Here is a 15,773-nt window from a genome sequence, read left to right as displayed (position 1 = left end):
AGGCTCTGCTGAGTACATTGCTCTAGTGCCATTCCCTGCAGCCCAAAGTTGACCTGTTGGACCAAGTCTTTCCTTTTTTCCTTCATTGTTTGCTGTGAAAGATGTTACATCACCCTGACCCAGTCACTGCACCTGACCATGAGCGGAGCACCTGCAGGCCCTGCGGGCACTGGCAAGACAGAGACTACGAAAGACTTGGGGCGAGCCCTGGGCATCATGGTGTATGTGTTTAACTGCTCCGAGCAGATGGACTACAAGGTACGGCTCCCACCTCGGCCGCAGTGCTGTCACATGGGGCTGGGGATGCTTGGGGCCCCAGCAAACCTGAAGGATGAGAGTAATCCAATGGTACCTGGGGTGCATTAGGAAAAGTATGACCAGCAGGTCAAGGGAGGTTGTTCCTCCCCTTCTGCTCTGCCCTGGTGATGCCACATCTGGAGTTGTGTCCAGTTCTGGGCTACCCAGTTTAGGAAGGACAAGGAATTACTGGAGAGTCCAGTGGTGGGCTACAAAGATGCTGAGGGGTCTGGAGCATTTTTCTGATGAGGAAAAACTGAGAGAGCTGGGGCTGTTGAGCTGGAGAAGAGAAGCTGAGAGGGATCTGATCAATGGGATCAGTATCTCAGGGTGGGTGTCAGAGGATGGACCAGACTCTGTTCAGTGGTGCCCAACGCCAGGGTGAGGGGCAACGGGCACAGACTGAAACACAGGAGGCTCCATCTGAACATGAGGAGAAACTTGTTTGCTGGGAGGTACCAGAGCCTGGCCCAGGCTGCCCAGAGCGGGTGTGGAGTCTCCTTCTCTGAGACATTCAAACCCCCTGGACCCACCTGTGTGATCTGCTCTGTGCCCCTGCATGAGCAGGGGTTGCACTGGGGGATCTGCAGAGGTCCCTTCGACCCAACCAGCCTGGGATTCTGTGATCAATCACTTCTCTCCAAATCCCTGCTACACTCCTTTAAGCTGAATGCCTTTTTCTCTTCCTCCCTTTCCTTCTCTAAGATTTGCACAAGGTTCTTCAGGAGGCAGAGACCCAAACTATCTTCTCTGCCTGCTTACACATTTCCCTTCCTTTCTGGAGTTAGATTTCATGTGAAATTCTTCAAAAATATTAGTGTGTTCAGCTGAGACCAAGGCTGTGCTGATACTTGGACCCTGGTCGTTTCTTCTTGGCGTGCTAACATCCTGGCAGCCCCTGGCATGGGGACGGACCTGTCCTGGTTTTCTCAGGATCCTCTCCCAGAATAAAACCAAAACATAGTAAAGCTTCAGCCACTACAGAGCAACTGAATGATTAGGCTGAGTCTTGCTCTCTGCCGGTCTGGCATGGTACAGTGATTTTGGTAGCCTTGGATCATATTTCATTCAGCTTATGGGCTCTCCCAGGAAACGGGGCCATCAGTAATTCAGCACAGGTGACCTTTAAATGAAACTGGTGCACAGATATATGGAGAAAGTGCAATTAGCAGATTAAGTGGCAAGCTGCGCAGAGCTATAAATATTATAATTGAGTTGTGCCTGCTGTTTCCATGCACTTTTCTAAATACCCACAATAGACTGTAAATTGCTATAAATAAACAGGCTGGGAAATAAAATCAATTTTTTGCTGGAGTTGATTCCATTTATGATTTCACTCTTGTAATCTTTGTTTTGTTTTGTTTTTCCAGTCTTGTGGGAATATTTACAAAGGCCTTTCCCAGACGGGAGCCTGGGGCTGTTTTGATGAATTTAACAGGATCTCAGTTGAGGTCCTTTCTGTGGTTGCTGTACAGGTAAGTGGAGAAACACTCATAAATAAATACAAGCAGAGCAGAGCCATTCTGCAGCCTTTGGAACAAAGGTAAAAACGGCAATTGCATATTGCTGGTTTCAGTTCTGTGTATAGGCAGGTGTGGGATTATATCTCAAGATTAATCACATGAATATCACAGCACCGCCAAGATGTCGCAGTTACGTGCTGCCAACATATTTGTCACTTTTCTTCCCCCACTTACAGCATTTGTGCCGAGGCAATTCTTTGTAGTATCTTTTTCCAGACCACTGTGCACCATGGCTCTGTACCTGTTCCTCCTCAGGAAGACACTCGTGTCATTAATCTGCTGTGAGATAATTGCAGCACATCATTTCAAGGCGGAGAAGCTGCCTTGACTTGCGGCTGCTCAGTCTGCAATGTAGGGAATAATTTTCACAGAGGGGAAGGGGGATGTTTGGGGCAGATCCGCTGGACCTCTGGGTGTTCCTTATCACCCCTGGTCAGGCACAGGTTGTGTGTCATACTCAGCAAATGGGAATACATTCAGGATTAATTTTCTTAACCTGTCTCCAAGACTATACGGCTGTGGATTTAGTTCCAGTGTCTGTAATGACAACTCTGCCAAGTGGCTTTGGAAGGTGTTCCTGGCCAACTGGCATCATTCCTGGGAGGAATGTGTGCGGCCCCGTGGTGCTCCCAGAAGCCAGTGTCAGCTGGTGACGCTCAGGAGCTGGAACCTGCAGCAGATCTGCGGCCCTTGCTGACGTGCTTGCCCAGGGTCCCCTGACACCATGGGATTAAACCTGGGACAGACCTATTGGAGCAGTGCCAAGCTGTGTATAGGTGTCTTCCCTGGCAAATGGTTTCTCATCTCCTCTGTAGTTTAACTGCTCAGTGCATTGTATTGGTGAGTCTTGTGTGAAGCGCAGCAGCATCCCTGGAGAAGGGCTGGAAAGGAGACTGCCCTCCCCATCACGCCAGAGAGTCCCATGCTCTCGTGCTTATATATAATCTGTCGCTTTGCGTCCTCCTTCCCCTCCTCTTACCAGCCCATGAGGAAACCTGGGATTATTTTATACAGGGGAAGCCCTGGGGAGCTTCAGCGCTGAAAACTGAGGTGCCAAAGTGCCCAAGTTCTTCAGGATCCAACTGTCAGCTGAGTGCATGTTTTAGGATCCCAAAATCTGATTGAGGTGCTGAATTGTTCCTGGACCCCCTTTTGGGCTCAGTATTATAGAAGGATATAAAGCTCGGAAGTTTCTACGCTTCTGTAAATGTTTCGGTCAAAGACATTGTTCTGAACCCCTCCATGATCTCCTCATTCTTCTCATCTCTTTCACTCATAATTGGTACCTTATGTGACATCCCAAAGAAGCCCCAGGCAGGTACAAGAGTTTATGGATCATTCCCTCTCAATTTCTCTTCCGTCAGGTCCTAGTTTAAAGTTGTCATTGAAAAAAAGTCTTTGAGGATCTTGAAATATAAAGGGAAGCTGAACAAAAGAAGCCCAGGAATGACTCAACTGCTAATGGTTCCCTCGCTCCTGGCTGGAGCGTGGCAGCTGAAGAAAGCGGCACGGCTGTCGTTCCATCATGGTGTCTCCTGGCTGCTATTAGGAGTGTTACCATGGCGATGTTTAATTGGCTGTCTTACTCATGCAGCTAATGTCGATATGGTTCCTTACAGGGAAAAATTCGATTAATTGCTTTACTTTGAGATGGCAAACAGCAGTGAGGTTAGAGCGGTGAATTGAGAGAGATTTGCCCCTCGCTGAGGTGCAGTTTGCAGAAAGGTGAACTCTTTGGAAGGTGAGGAATGAGAAGAACAAAGCTGCAATCAGGCAAATATAAAAAGCAATATAATATTAGTGAGTGAAGGTGTCAGGAGAGGTTTTACAGCTTCTGCCTTGTGGTTTTGGTTTTAAATCAAACATCTGATGTCCCAAAATCTTTAAAAGTGATGTCAAGTGGTCAGTTTACGACTGAGTTGAGGCCAAGTTTATTGGGAGGTGCTACCCCTTCTGTGGGCCTAGTCAGGGAACGGTGCAGGCACAGGGGGGTTTTGGGATGTCCTGAAGAGCAACAGGGTGTGGGGAGAGGTGAGATGTGTGAAGGGAATAAAGGGCCCATATTGTGTTAGACTTTGGGGAGTGTGTTTGAGTGTTGGCTATGTTGTGGATACCTGAATGGCCCTGCATCTCTCTCACACATCAGGCCTGTGCTGGGCTGGTTAGTTCAGAGATGATGGAGCCTTTGGCGGTGTTTTTGCTGTGAAATGTGCTGAGCAGTGTCCCACAGGTGATGTCAAAAGCCAAGGTGAATGCAGGCAGCGCTGGGGACATTTCCTGCTCCTGAGTTGCTCTTCCTGACCCACGTTCATCATTGTCTTATGGAGCAAAGGTGTGAAGTCTTGCAACTCCTTTGCACTTCGACTTCCCAGTCTCTTCAGCTCTTTTTTCTGCTTTGCCGGAGTTTGATTGTGATGGGAAATTGATATTGCCATACTGATATACTCCAAACAGTGTATAAAGCTTTATGCTGCCGGTAAAAAATAAAACAATGATTAGCCCCATTTGTCATGATGCCAAGAGTAAGGAAGGAAGCACCGTTGTCTGATGTGTCTTTCATAACTGAACACTGATACTATAGTACTGTCTTGATTTTTAGGTGAAGAGTGTGCAGGATGCAATACGGGAGAAGAAGAAATCCTTCAATTTTCTTGGAGAAGACATCAACTTAGTACCATCAGTAGGCATTTTCATCACCATGAACCCTGGTTACGCAGGGCGAACAGAGCTACCTGAGAATTTAAAAGCTCTCTTCAGGTGAGTCCAGGTCAGGGTTTGTGACCTGGCAGAAATTGTCTTTTGGAACATCCAGGCTCGACTTCATGTCCTTGGGGAATTCACTTGCATAGGGGATTCGCAGGTAGTTTCAGCCTTGCACAACAGGCCTGGGGCTGGGCGCGCACAGGCAGGGCAGAGGAGCTCTGTCCCTTGTCACAGAATCCCAGAATGTCAGGAGTTGGAAGGGCTCTGGGAAGCTCATCCAGTGCAATCCCCCCATGGAGCAGGAACACCCAGATGAGGTTACCCAGGAAGGTGTCCAGGCGGGTTGGAATGTCTGCAGAGAAGGAGACTCCACAACCCCCCTGGGCAGCCTGGGCCAGGCTCTGCCACCCTCACTGAGAAGAAGTTTCTTCTTGTATTTCAGTGAAACCTCCTTTGTTCCAGTTTGAACCCATTGCCCCTTGTCCTGTCACTGGTTGTCACCGAGCAGAGCCTGGCTCCATCCTCCTGACACTCCCCCTTTCCATATTGATCCCCATGAATGAGTCCCCCCTCAGTCTCCTCTTGTCCAGCTCCAGAGCCCCAGCTCCCTCAGCCTTTCCTCACACGGGAGATGCTCCACTCCCTTCAGCATCTTTGTTGCCGTGCGCTGGACTCTCTGCAGCAGTTCCCTGTCCTGCTGGAACTGAGGGGCCACAACTGGACACAAGATTCCAGGTGTGGTCTCCCCAGGGCAGAGCAGAGGGGCAGGAGAACCTCTCTGACCTACTGACCACCCCCTTCTAACCCACCCCAGGTACCATTGGCTTCCTGGCCACAAGGGCCCAGTGCTGGCTCATGGTCATCCTGCTGTCCACTAGGACCCCTAGGTCCCTTTCCCCTGTTGTGGGGAAGGCAGAGGGTGACCTGGCTCATAAGAGAAGGCCTGGAAGATGAAGCTGCAAACGCGGTGCCTGTAAGACCTGTAGTCAAGAAACACTTGTTCTGCAATGCCTTCTCACCTGTCGTTTTAGGCCATGTGCGATGGTTGTGCCAGACTTTGAGCTGATCTGTGAAATTATGTTGGTGGCTGAGGGATTCATCGAGGCCCGGGCGTTAGCCAGGAAGTTCATTACTCTGTACCAACTCTGCAAAGAGCTCCTGTCCAAGCAGGTGAGTGTGATTCTGTGGCTGGGTGGTATGATGAATCTCCAAAATCAGCAGAAACATGGCACCCTGCTGCTCAGCTCCTTGGCTAACGCTTCACAGCTTCTATTTAATGACTGCATTTGCACTGGCTGCTGGGGGAAGAGAGGGTTTGTGATCATCAGAGCAATAACATTTTCAGACTGCTTTACTAGAGGGTCTGCAGGGACAAAAGCATTTGACCAGCTGCATTAATGGGAGACCTTTCAGTGAGTTTAAATGACATCGTGTTTGGGGTAGTATTCAGTGACCTTTTGCTTTCCAGTCTCTTGGTTCCTATTGATTCTCCTGCCTGCAAGGGGTTTCTGTTGTCCCTCTCTGAGTTCAGCCTAATGGTTCCAGGTCATGTTAGAGTCACTGTCAGTGCAAAGCAAATCAGATTTTTCCTTGTCATTATTTGCATAGATCGAAGCTGCGTGCAGAGGAGAGCTGAGTCAGGATTCCCGATGATCGAAACCTGATCTTGGCTGTGCCAGCCTGAGGCTGGGTGGGAGATGCTCTGTCACAGAAACTTGGTGCTGTGCCTTGGAGGGCCTGGTGGAAGCCATGGCCTCCCAGCCTGTTGAGCTGTGCTCTTGAGGTTGTTAACAAGACAGAAATAGAGTTTGTTGGCTTGAGAGTTCTTCTCATGCCGTTTTGTGGTAATTTTTCAGCAATGTCTTCACTGGCTCCTTACTGGTGGACCTCCTCTCAGACCAGACAGGCTTGTCATCTTGTGATGGGCATGGTGGAGAAGCTTGGGTCTTTGGGGCCTCATAGTGGACAAACAAGCCTTTCACCTTGGTGGCTTCTGCAGATGCAGGGGGCTGGCTGGCCTTGCTTTAGCTGCTTTATGATTTAGGTGAAACAAATTGCTTTGGTCTCTGGAGTGCAAATCCTACTGCTGTCTTACTGCCAACTGTGAGCCCATGTGATGGTCTGAACAGCTGAAATATTTGACTCTTTAATACTGTCCCTGACGGGAATCTCTCCTACTGAGAGGGAAAACAGGTCACTCAGGCTGGTGAAGGTCTCTGGCCACAATGCAAATAACAGATTTAGATGTATTTTCATTGCTTACTAGTCTGGCAGTTTGGGGATGATAGTTCTTGCCCTACGTGGTACTGTCTAAGCATAAACTCCTGCCTCCTTTTTTTTCTTCCTCTGGTGTAGGATCACTACGACTGGGGCTTGCGTGCCATCAAGTCAGTGCTAGTTGTTGCTGGCTCCCTCAAGCGAGATGACCCAGAGCAACCCGAAGATCAGGTTCTGATGCGCTCTCTTCGTGACTTCAACATCCCCAAGATTGTGACGGATGATGTGCCGGTGTTTATGGGGCTGATTGGGGATCTTTTCCCTGCACTGGATGTGCCTCGGAAGCGTGACCTGAATTTTGAGTCGTTTGTGAGGCAGGCTGTGCTGGACCTCCGGCTGCAGGCTGAAGACAACTTTGTGCTCAAAGTAAGACCAGGCGATCTTCTGCTACACCCACATTGCCATCAAATCATTTGGGTTTTCTCAAACAGCTTTGGTTCTACAGAGAGAGCTCTGCACAGCATTGCCCTCGCAGGCAGACCTCGCTGGAGGGCAGTTGGCTGTGCTGGGTCTGAGGCAGTTGCACCTGCCCCTAAAGCCAGCACTGGATCAGTCTCTGGGCTTACAAAGGGGCCAACTTTTGTAGGCTCATCAAAATGTAGCCCCTGGAGAGCAGAGCCTCATCAGGTGGTGGTTGTCAGATATAAACGGTGCTGGAAGTTTATCTGCAGGCTGAGCATTTCACCCATTGTGATTAGAGTGGCTGGACCAAACTCAAATGTCAAATCTGCTTGTGTCTCAGGGTCACGTCTTTCTAAAGAGGTGGCCCAGTGGGGCCAGTTTTATAGATCTGAACTTCAGTTTGGCATCTTTGTCTAAAATTTGGGAGTGTTTTTCTCAGGTGGTGCAGCTGGAGGAGCTGCTGACGGTCCGGCACTCTGTCTTCGTGGTGGGTAACGCAGGCACGGGCAAGTCTCAGGTGATGAGATCCCTGAACAAGACTTACCAGATAATGAAGCGACGTCCTGTCTGGACAGACCTCAACCCCAAGGCAGTCACCAACGATGAGCTCTTTGGCATCATTAACCCAGCAACAAGAGAATGGAAAGATGGTAAATGTCTTTTCATGCCTCAAATATGTAGATAAAGACGGATATTTTTAATGAACTTTGAAGCAGCAGCAGGGTGACTGGTTCTTCATGTGCAGGTCTGAGAGCCCAGGTGCGTGTCTGCTGCCTACAGCCACATGACAGTTTGTTGTTGAAAGGATACACAGGATGTTTTAGCTTTTTGATCTTCAAATGGCAAATATAGCATAAACCTACTTTATCCTGTTGTCCTAAGAATAATTTTAATGCCCATTATTACCAACACTTACCAGTTCCTAAATGGGGCAGGCAGTTTTTGGGGGTTGGCTGGACCAGTGATGGAAGAGATGTCCCTCCTGCACTGTGGACCCCAAAAATGTCCCATCCCCAGGTTTTCATTGCTGGTAGCACACACGGCAGCCTTAACGTCTTTTTTTCCACCCAGTGTGGCTGCCTGATCTCTGTAGCACACCAGCGTTTGCCAAGCTGTTGATCCTGCTTACTCCTGAGGAACATTTCAAACTTACTGGAAGATTACAGAAAATCTGGAGTGGAAATGTTGGGTTGTGACTAATACATAAAGGCAGCTTTGATTTACGGGTGCGGCGGGTTTGGGAGGTGTGGGGGAGGTGAGGGAAGACGTTACCGTAAATCATCCGCAGCAGGAGATGAGCTGCCACCCACCTCCCCTGGCACCTCCGTGGCCCCTTCCCGACACCCTGCTTTGCTCCAGTGCCAGGTTAATTTCTTTCTAATTGTAATTAGGGAGCCTAAATCAAAGTGGCAGAGGGACGTGCAGGGTACAGCCTGAACTCTGCAGACTGGCTGCAGCAGTGGCTGCAGATCGAGGGCAGCGGTGACACCGAACAGCAGGGGGGACATTTTACAGGTGACTGTCCAGTGGTTTCAAAGTGTTCTTTGCAGAACAAAACTCTTCTTTTAAACCCCAAGAGAGCTGTGTGCTGTGGATGCACAAGGTCAGGGCAGAGGCGCTTTCCTCTGCCCGCTGCCGCGGGGTATCCGAGGGAAGCCCTGATGCCCTGAGACAGCAGCTGTTTCTGTGCTAATAATGTCGGAGTGGTTTCCAAGGCGTGTGTCCAACATGTAAGGAACTGACTGGAGGCAGAGGCGGTGAAGTGTTATTTTTGTTGACCCGGTCTTGGGATCACACACCTGTTCCAGGTGAGCCGTTCTGCATTTGCTGAGCACAAGCTATTCAGTCAGATGATGCCACTGATGTGGATCACAAAGAAATAGCTTGTCCTCGAGAAAAAAGGAAAAAAGAGTTCTTGTCACAATTCACTGGAAGAGAGGCTTTTTTTTAACGTTTGCGTGATGTTTTTTCATGAAGACCAGCATCTCCCGAGGTATTTTCACATGTAGAGGAGAGCGATAGTTTTGTGGAGTTTTCATTTGCTCTGCAGTGCTGCTGCTCTATTCCCAGCCTTCGTGGTCTTCTTAACATTCATTATTTACTCCCCTCGAGACTCTGTATCCTCTCTCTCTCCTTGATTTTACCGACATTTTGTTCTGTCATTCAATGTCACTCTGTGCTTGTTCTCCCCTCAATCTCACTAAAGCCATGACCCAGCGTTTAATGCATCTTGATTGCCCTGATATACTTTGAGCCACAAAAAAAATATTTGTAAGGATTTCCTAGGCATATTCAGGTGGTTTTCTCTGCATTGTATAATTCATGCTGCCTTTTGCCTTTGAGTAGCTGCTCTACATTTTTCTTATCCCTTATGATTCTCGGTGGGAATGAAGCTCGTGCGTAGGTCTGCAATCATTTTCAGTAGTGATAACTGATAACCTTTTTTTTCACTTTAAAGCAAACTAGAACCGTATTGTGATATAGTAATATTTAGGTATAGGTGCATAGAGTTTTGAATGTTTGAGGGGAAAGCATTAATTAGAGTAATTTTTACTGTGTTGCTGGAGAAAACTGTTAGAGCAGGTGTCAACTTCAGTGTTCGTCACCATCTTCCTGTCACCCTCCCAGGCCTGTTTTCATCAATCATGCGAGAGCTGGCCAACATCGCGCATGACGGTCCCAAGTGGATGGTACTAGATGGAGATATTGATCCAATGTGGATTGAGTCTCTTAATACTGTGATGGATGATAATAAGGTAATGAATATAAGTTAAAGAAGGAGATATTCTTTGACTGCATGGCATGGTTCAGCCTAGAAATGCAGATGCTGAAATAACACCGCCTAGAATAATGCAGTTGTGTTTCTTCAGATACACCAAACAATATCACATAAAGAAAATGGTGCATGAGGGAAATAGCTCAAATCATGGCTTCATTGTAATTTCCCTTCCTGGAACTGGGCTCATGAGTAATCACAAACGTCCTGATTGTAACTCCATGCCCTTCAAAAATAGGATGGGATCATATTTCTACACCTTTTCCCCCACTCTAAAGGAGTGCTGTTCCTTTTGAGTCATGTAAGACAGTTCTACTACCTGCTAGAAATCAGCTGCTCAAGGAACTGTGCTGGCAGCAACCAAGCTTTTTAGTGCAAAGTACTGAATGCTTTTTATTCCTGTTCCTGGGGAAGATGTCATTCTGTCTGTCTGTCTGCCCAATGCAGGTGCTGACTCTGGCAAGCAATGAGAGAATCCCTCTGAACCCAACGATGCGGTTGGTGTTTGAGATCAGCCACCTGCGCACAGCCACCCCAGCGACCGTGTCCCGAGCGGGTGAGTCCTGGCCTGAGCTCCACACTGGGATTTGCCGTGGACCCAGTGGGATCTGGTGCCATTAACCAGTCTTCTGTTGGCCAACTTGGCTCCTGTTGCAAGTACCCAACCTGGGATCACAGCAGCCGTGGGTGGACAGGGCAGGTTCCTGACAGACAAACTGAGGATCCTGACCCCAAATGCACATGTGGAGCTGTCATCATCCTGGAGATTTACCCAGAGCGCTCTGATGGTTGGTGGGTGATCATGGCTTCAGCGTTGCTGAGTGCTCCTGTTGTGCAAAGCCCTTTGGATGGACTTTATGAGGAGAAGGACAGTATCTGTCCCAAAGAGTCCTTGATCTTCTGGAGAAGTGCATGAAGTATGGGAGAAGGGAATGGAGGTGTTCCCTAGTTTTACACATGGGGAAATGGGGCCCAGAGCAATGAAACAGCTCAGGCAAGACAATGTTCTGAATTTAGGGCAAGGTCATGAAAAGTGCCATGGTTTCCAGGGTTAAGTCTCTTCACTGTTCATGTTTCTACTCTGCAGTGGGGCAGGGAAAGGTGGCAGGTAATAGGGCGTCCTGTCATATTTGATAGGGTTTTAGTTGTGTGAAAGTACCTGGTAAATTCTGCTGGAAGAAAGGAACAGTTTCTGCTGTGTCTTTACTACATGTTCTCTCTTACCCTGGGCCTGAAGGGATCCTGTACATCAACCCATCGGATCTGGGCTGGAATCCCCCGGTGAGCAGCTGGATCGACAGGCGAGAGATCCAGTCCGAGAGAGCCAACCTGACCATTTTGTTTGATAAGTACCTGCCCATTTGCCTGGACACTCTCAGAACAAGGTACCATCTGATGAGTGATTATATCACCCATGGTGAGGGTGTGGGGACACCTGCCACTGTCCAGCCCAGCTGTGCTGCACTGGGTTGTGCTGCACATAATTCTCCTTTCCCCTGGAAGCCCTGAGCATCATTGGCTTAAGCTCAGAGAAACAACAGGGTGAGGTGGGCAAAGTGACGCTCCTGCCTGTATCGTGTTGGTCAGATCTGGTTTTCATCTGATTTTGATTTGATTTTTCCTATATTTCCTGTATCAACTCTCTATCAGGAGATCCCAAAGAGAAAGTTTTTCAGCCTCCTGATGTGTCAGGCTAGACCTGAGCCCACTCCACAAGTTATTTCTCATTAAGAACTTGGGTATTTGGAAGGGTCCTGGTGCTTCTTGGCTTTAAAGCAGTGTCCACAGGGAAGTCGTGCGGTTCTTGCTTATCATCATGTGAGACCATTCTCTTATTCGTACTGTGGTGAGGACTGGCCAAAGCAGAGTCCCAAAAAACTTAAGGGAGCATCTCCCATCCTCTACTTGCTTCCTATAGTTGCACTTTCCTTTAAAAACAAAAGAAAAATCAGTGAGCATGGGAGTTGTCAGGCAGAATGGGGATGTGTTAGAAGGGTCTGGAAGCAGGAGTTAAACATTGTTCTAGGGAGCTTCTCTCTGTGGGACCAAGTTGGTTTTGACTGTTGGTAGCAAAGTCAATTGGACATTTCCCATTCTATTTGCTGAACATTGTCTCAGACCGTGACATCTACGGGATTAGCTGCAGGCAACCCTGAGCTGAGTGTTTTAGTAGCTTGCTTAATTCAGAAATCGTAGAACCAACCTTTCAAATAGCTATAATTACTTTATGGAGGACTTCAGTGCAGCTACAATATTGGTTTGGAATTCTGTAAGTGTAGCTTAAATGAATGTAAAATGGCAAGATGAAAGGGTTTATTTTATTACTCCTCTATTTGACCACTTTTGAACTCATCGTGCTCAGAGGAAATCATTGCCTTTAGCAAGTCTTCCATTCTGCTTCTTTCAAGAGGATCAAAGTTTTAAAATGCTTGAAACTTCTGATTATTGTTATTACTTGTATATGTGCCGGTGCCAGCGGGTCTGAGTGTGAGAACGGGTGTTCTCTTTATTGTACCTGGGAATAAGACATGTACTGCTGACAAGTAGAATGCCAGTATTCTGAAAGAGCATTTCTAGACTTCCTGGATTGTGAGGGACTGTATTGCTGGACCCAAATGTATTTCACATGCTTTCAATTTCCATCCCCTAGATTTAAGAAGATTATTCCTATTCCTGAACAGAGTATGGTTCAGATGTTGTGCTACCTCCTTGAATGTCTCCTGGCAGAGGAGAACACACCTCCTGACTGTCCCAAGGAGCTTTATGAACTTTACTTTGTCTTTGCTGCTGTCTGGGCCTTTGGTGGATCAATGTTTCGAGATCAGGTAAGACGGAAGATGCCTCTTCAGCATCTTTCACACAATTTGTTTGTGTGGTTTTGGTTTGGATTGGTTTCTTCATACTTTCCAAAACATAGTGCTATGTCAGTAATGCTGTTTTCCTGGGGCTCTCATATAGGTGATAATAAACTAGAAACACAACAGTTCCTTTTGCATAAGGCCTCATTATCCAGGGTATAACATCACAGGAGAACAGCTGGGGGGTCAGTGATGAAGGTGGAGGTATGTTTGCTTATGCAGGTGCATTTCACTGAGGAGAAACATGAGGTTAACTTATCACAGTATGTTTGGGATTGGAAGGGACCTCAAAAGATCATCTAGTCCAACTCCCCTGCTGGAGCAGGAACGCCCAGGTGAGGTCACACAGGAACATGTCCAGGCGGGTTTGAATATCTGCAGAGAAGGAGACTCCACAACCTCCCTGGGCAGCCTGGGCCAGGCTCTGCCACCCTCACTGAGAAGAAGATTTTTTCTCAAATTTAAGTGGAACCTCTTGTGTTCCAGCTTGATCCCATTACCCCTTGTCCTGTCATTGTTTGCCACCGAGAAGAGCCTGGCTCTGTCCTCGTGGCACTCACCCTTTATATATTTATAAGCATTAATAAGGTCACCCCTCCGTCTCCTCTTCTCCAAACTAAAGAGACCCAGCTCCCTCAGCCTTTCTTCATATCAAATTAAGACTGATTTATCAGATGGATGTATCAGTGGAGCGGTCTTTCAGCCTTCTGACTGCACAGGTAGACGTGATACATAACGCAAACCAGCCGGTGTTTTGTCAGCACTGGCTTTTATTAAACATGAGAGGATGCCAAGAATTGGCTGTCCTCAAGTTCTGATAGAAGCACATAAGAAAGAGAGGTGGTCGGCATGGCAGGGTGGACTTTGGGGATTATGTGATTCCATTTCAGTGGAAGTAGACGGTGGCTTTGCTCTTTGAAATACTCATTCCTGTTGACAAGGTTGAGGTTGGTGGCTGTAGGCTGGGCAGCCAGCTCTTGGGTGGTGTCTGGCATGAGCTGCTGGGCTTAGTCAAGCCGTTGGTGGATGGGTGTCCACAGCCAAGGCTGTAATGCTGGAGGGAACAATCTAGAGACCCAGATCTTCTTTGGCCAGGAGGATTAATCAGGTTGTGGATCCCTAGTGCTGTCTCTGACATTCAAAGTACACTCATGTCTGAGAGGCAGAGGAAGGCAGGGCACTGCTCTCCGTGCCGCTTCCCACAGTACATCTGTCCTATGGACTAATTGCAGCTGTCAGCCTCTGAATCCATCAGCTTGTATTAGACAAGGTGGGTGTGATCTCTTGCCTGAGTAATAAAACTGAGTTTTCTCAAGGTCACCATTTCATACTGCACATTTTCAGCCCCATTTCAGGTGCTGGTCCTTAAAACACGGGAGAAGCACAGACAATTCCAGCTGAAACACAACTGCTTTGGTGGGAGCTGTAGCACACGAACAACAGGGATCTTGGGAAGGATCTTCTCCAGATTGACCTGGGGAAGCAGAGTTCTGCTGCCTCTGGGCTTCCCTGTTCTGTGTCTCTCCCAGATGTCATTGCACAGCTCGGATGGAGGCACTGCCGTTCTCAAAGGCTGCTCAAGTGCTCACAGGGGTCTCTTTGTGTGTTTTCCATGTACCTTAATGCCAGACGTACACTGTCTGCTGGTCTCTTCGCATTTTCTCCATGCCAAGGGTCAGATGCTTCAGGAAGTGCTGAACAACACAGCTCGAGCTCAGCTGTGTGCTCACTTGGTGCCATCATACCTTTTGGCCACTGAATGACCTGTGCGAGACCAGCTTCCTTGGTCCTTGTGGAGCCTCCATTTCCCAGGTGCCAGCTGGGAAATACTCAGCCTTAGTGTTGCCAGTCTAGGATGATTTAAAGAAACAAAACAAAGCACGATAAAGCCTGGGAAGCACTACTTGTCTTTGCTTCAGCAGTACAAGCGGCAAGTGTGCTGGCGTGCGGTGCCGTGGCAGCTGGCCGCTGTATTCCCCATGCCGCATGGTCGGTCCCGGGTGCATCAGGCCGGGCTCCTGCCCGGCTCGCCACGGTGGCGGCTCCGGGCGGGCTGCAGGAGCAGTTGCAGGCACAGCGACCCTGCGGGAGGCTCCGCCGGGAGCCTGACCGTGCGTTGCTGCCCGTGATGCTCTGTAAATGTCAGAGCTGAGAGTGCGAGGATACAGCAGTCCGAGCGAGGGGGAGCCTGATGAAAAATGATCCAATATAAAATCTGTTTATTGCTTCCCACCGAAGGTGCCCTTCGCGCTGACCTTTCACTGCCGAAATGTCAGGAGAAACAGTCTGGGAGGCTTCCCACTACTCGGTGCTTGTTGGTGGGTAGCGGGGCCCCTGTATAAAACAGATGATAGATTTGCCATTTCCTGGCTCTGAAATTAGCGGTAATCCATATGGGGTTTTTATTAAGGAAGCGGTTTGAGTTCCATGCTGTTCTGGCAATAGAGCTGGGGCTGGAGCAGCTCCATTTAACCGCTGGGTCAGGGAGGGCGGGCAGCACGGCACAGCGCGCTTGCAGGCGGTTTGGCTGTGCAGGGTAAGGGCACCCTTGTGGGAAAGCTTTTAGCAGCCACGCACATCCCTTTCCACTGCGGGCTACTCTGCTGCCGCTGCCGAGGAGTTAGAACAACAGGAGAATGGAGAATTACAGTGATTCTGCCTCTCTGAATAGCATGAGTCTGCAAAATCGTGGATACTAACAATGTGTTTTTCAAATCCTCTGGTCTTTTGAGGGATTGTGGCTCAGGAGACTTTACGGAGGACACTTGGTTCAGTTCAGCAACAAACCCAGGTTTCCTGGTGGAGGCTGAGCAACCTATGGACAATGTGTTGGTGGCCCCACATTGTATGGCTACGGGGAGGAGAGACCCGCAGACACCCCAGGAACAAACTGTGCTGTTAAAACTAGCTAAACGATGCGTCTGGTATTTCACAAAC

The 15,773-nt window shown here is 48.5% G+C and overlaps 1 protein-coding gene across 1 annotated transcript in view; it reads left to right on the top strand.

Moving 5' to 3' along the window:
* The window catches only part of DNAH9 (dynein axonemal heavy chain 9), a gene marked incomplete at both ends in the record, with an annotated part of 182,854 nt that overhangs the window by 39,053 nt on the left and 128,028 nt on the right, over positions 1-15,773 (top strand). Inside the window, 10 exons of the mRNA XM_080356760.1 lie at positions 102-258; positions 1,668-1,772; positions 4,420-4,577; positions 5,555-5,693; positions 6,879-7,166; positions 7,642-7,852; positions 9,831-9,958; positions 10,426-10,534; positions 11,216-11,363; positions 12,629-12,803. Coding sequence (XP_080212886.1) covers positions 102-258; positions 1,668-1,772; positions 4,420-4,577; positions 5,555-5,693; positions 6,879-7,166; positions 7,642-7,852; positions 9,831-9,958; positions 10,426-10,534; positions 11,216-11,363; positions 12,629-12,803 — 1,618 coding nt within the window. The remainder of the gene's footprint in view (positions 1-101; positions 259-1,667; positions 1,773-4,419; positions 4,578-5,554; positions 5,694-6,878; positions 7,167-7,641; positions 7,853-9,830; positions 9,959-10,425; positions 10,535-11,215; positions 11,364-12,628; positions 12,804-15,773) is intronic.

The sequence above is a fragment of the Nesoenas mayeri genome, assembly GCF_963082525.1.
Source record: "Nesoenas mayeri genome assembly, chromosome: 19".
Classification (NCBI taxonomy): domain Eukaryota; kingdom Metazoa; phylum Chordata; class Aves; order Columbiformes; family Columbidae; genus Nesoenas; species Nesoenas mayeri.
This window is presented reverse-complemented; position numbering and strand designations above follow the sequence as displayed.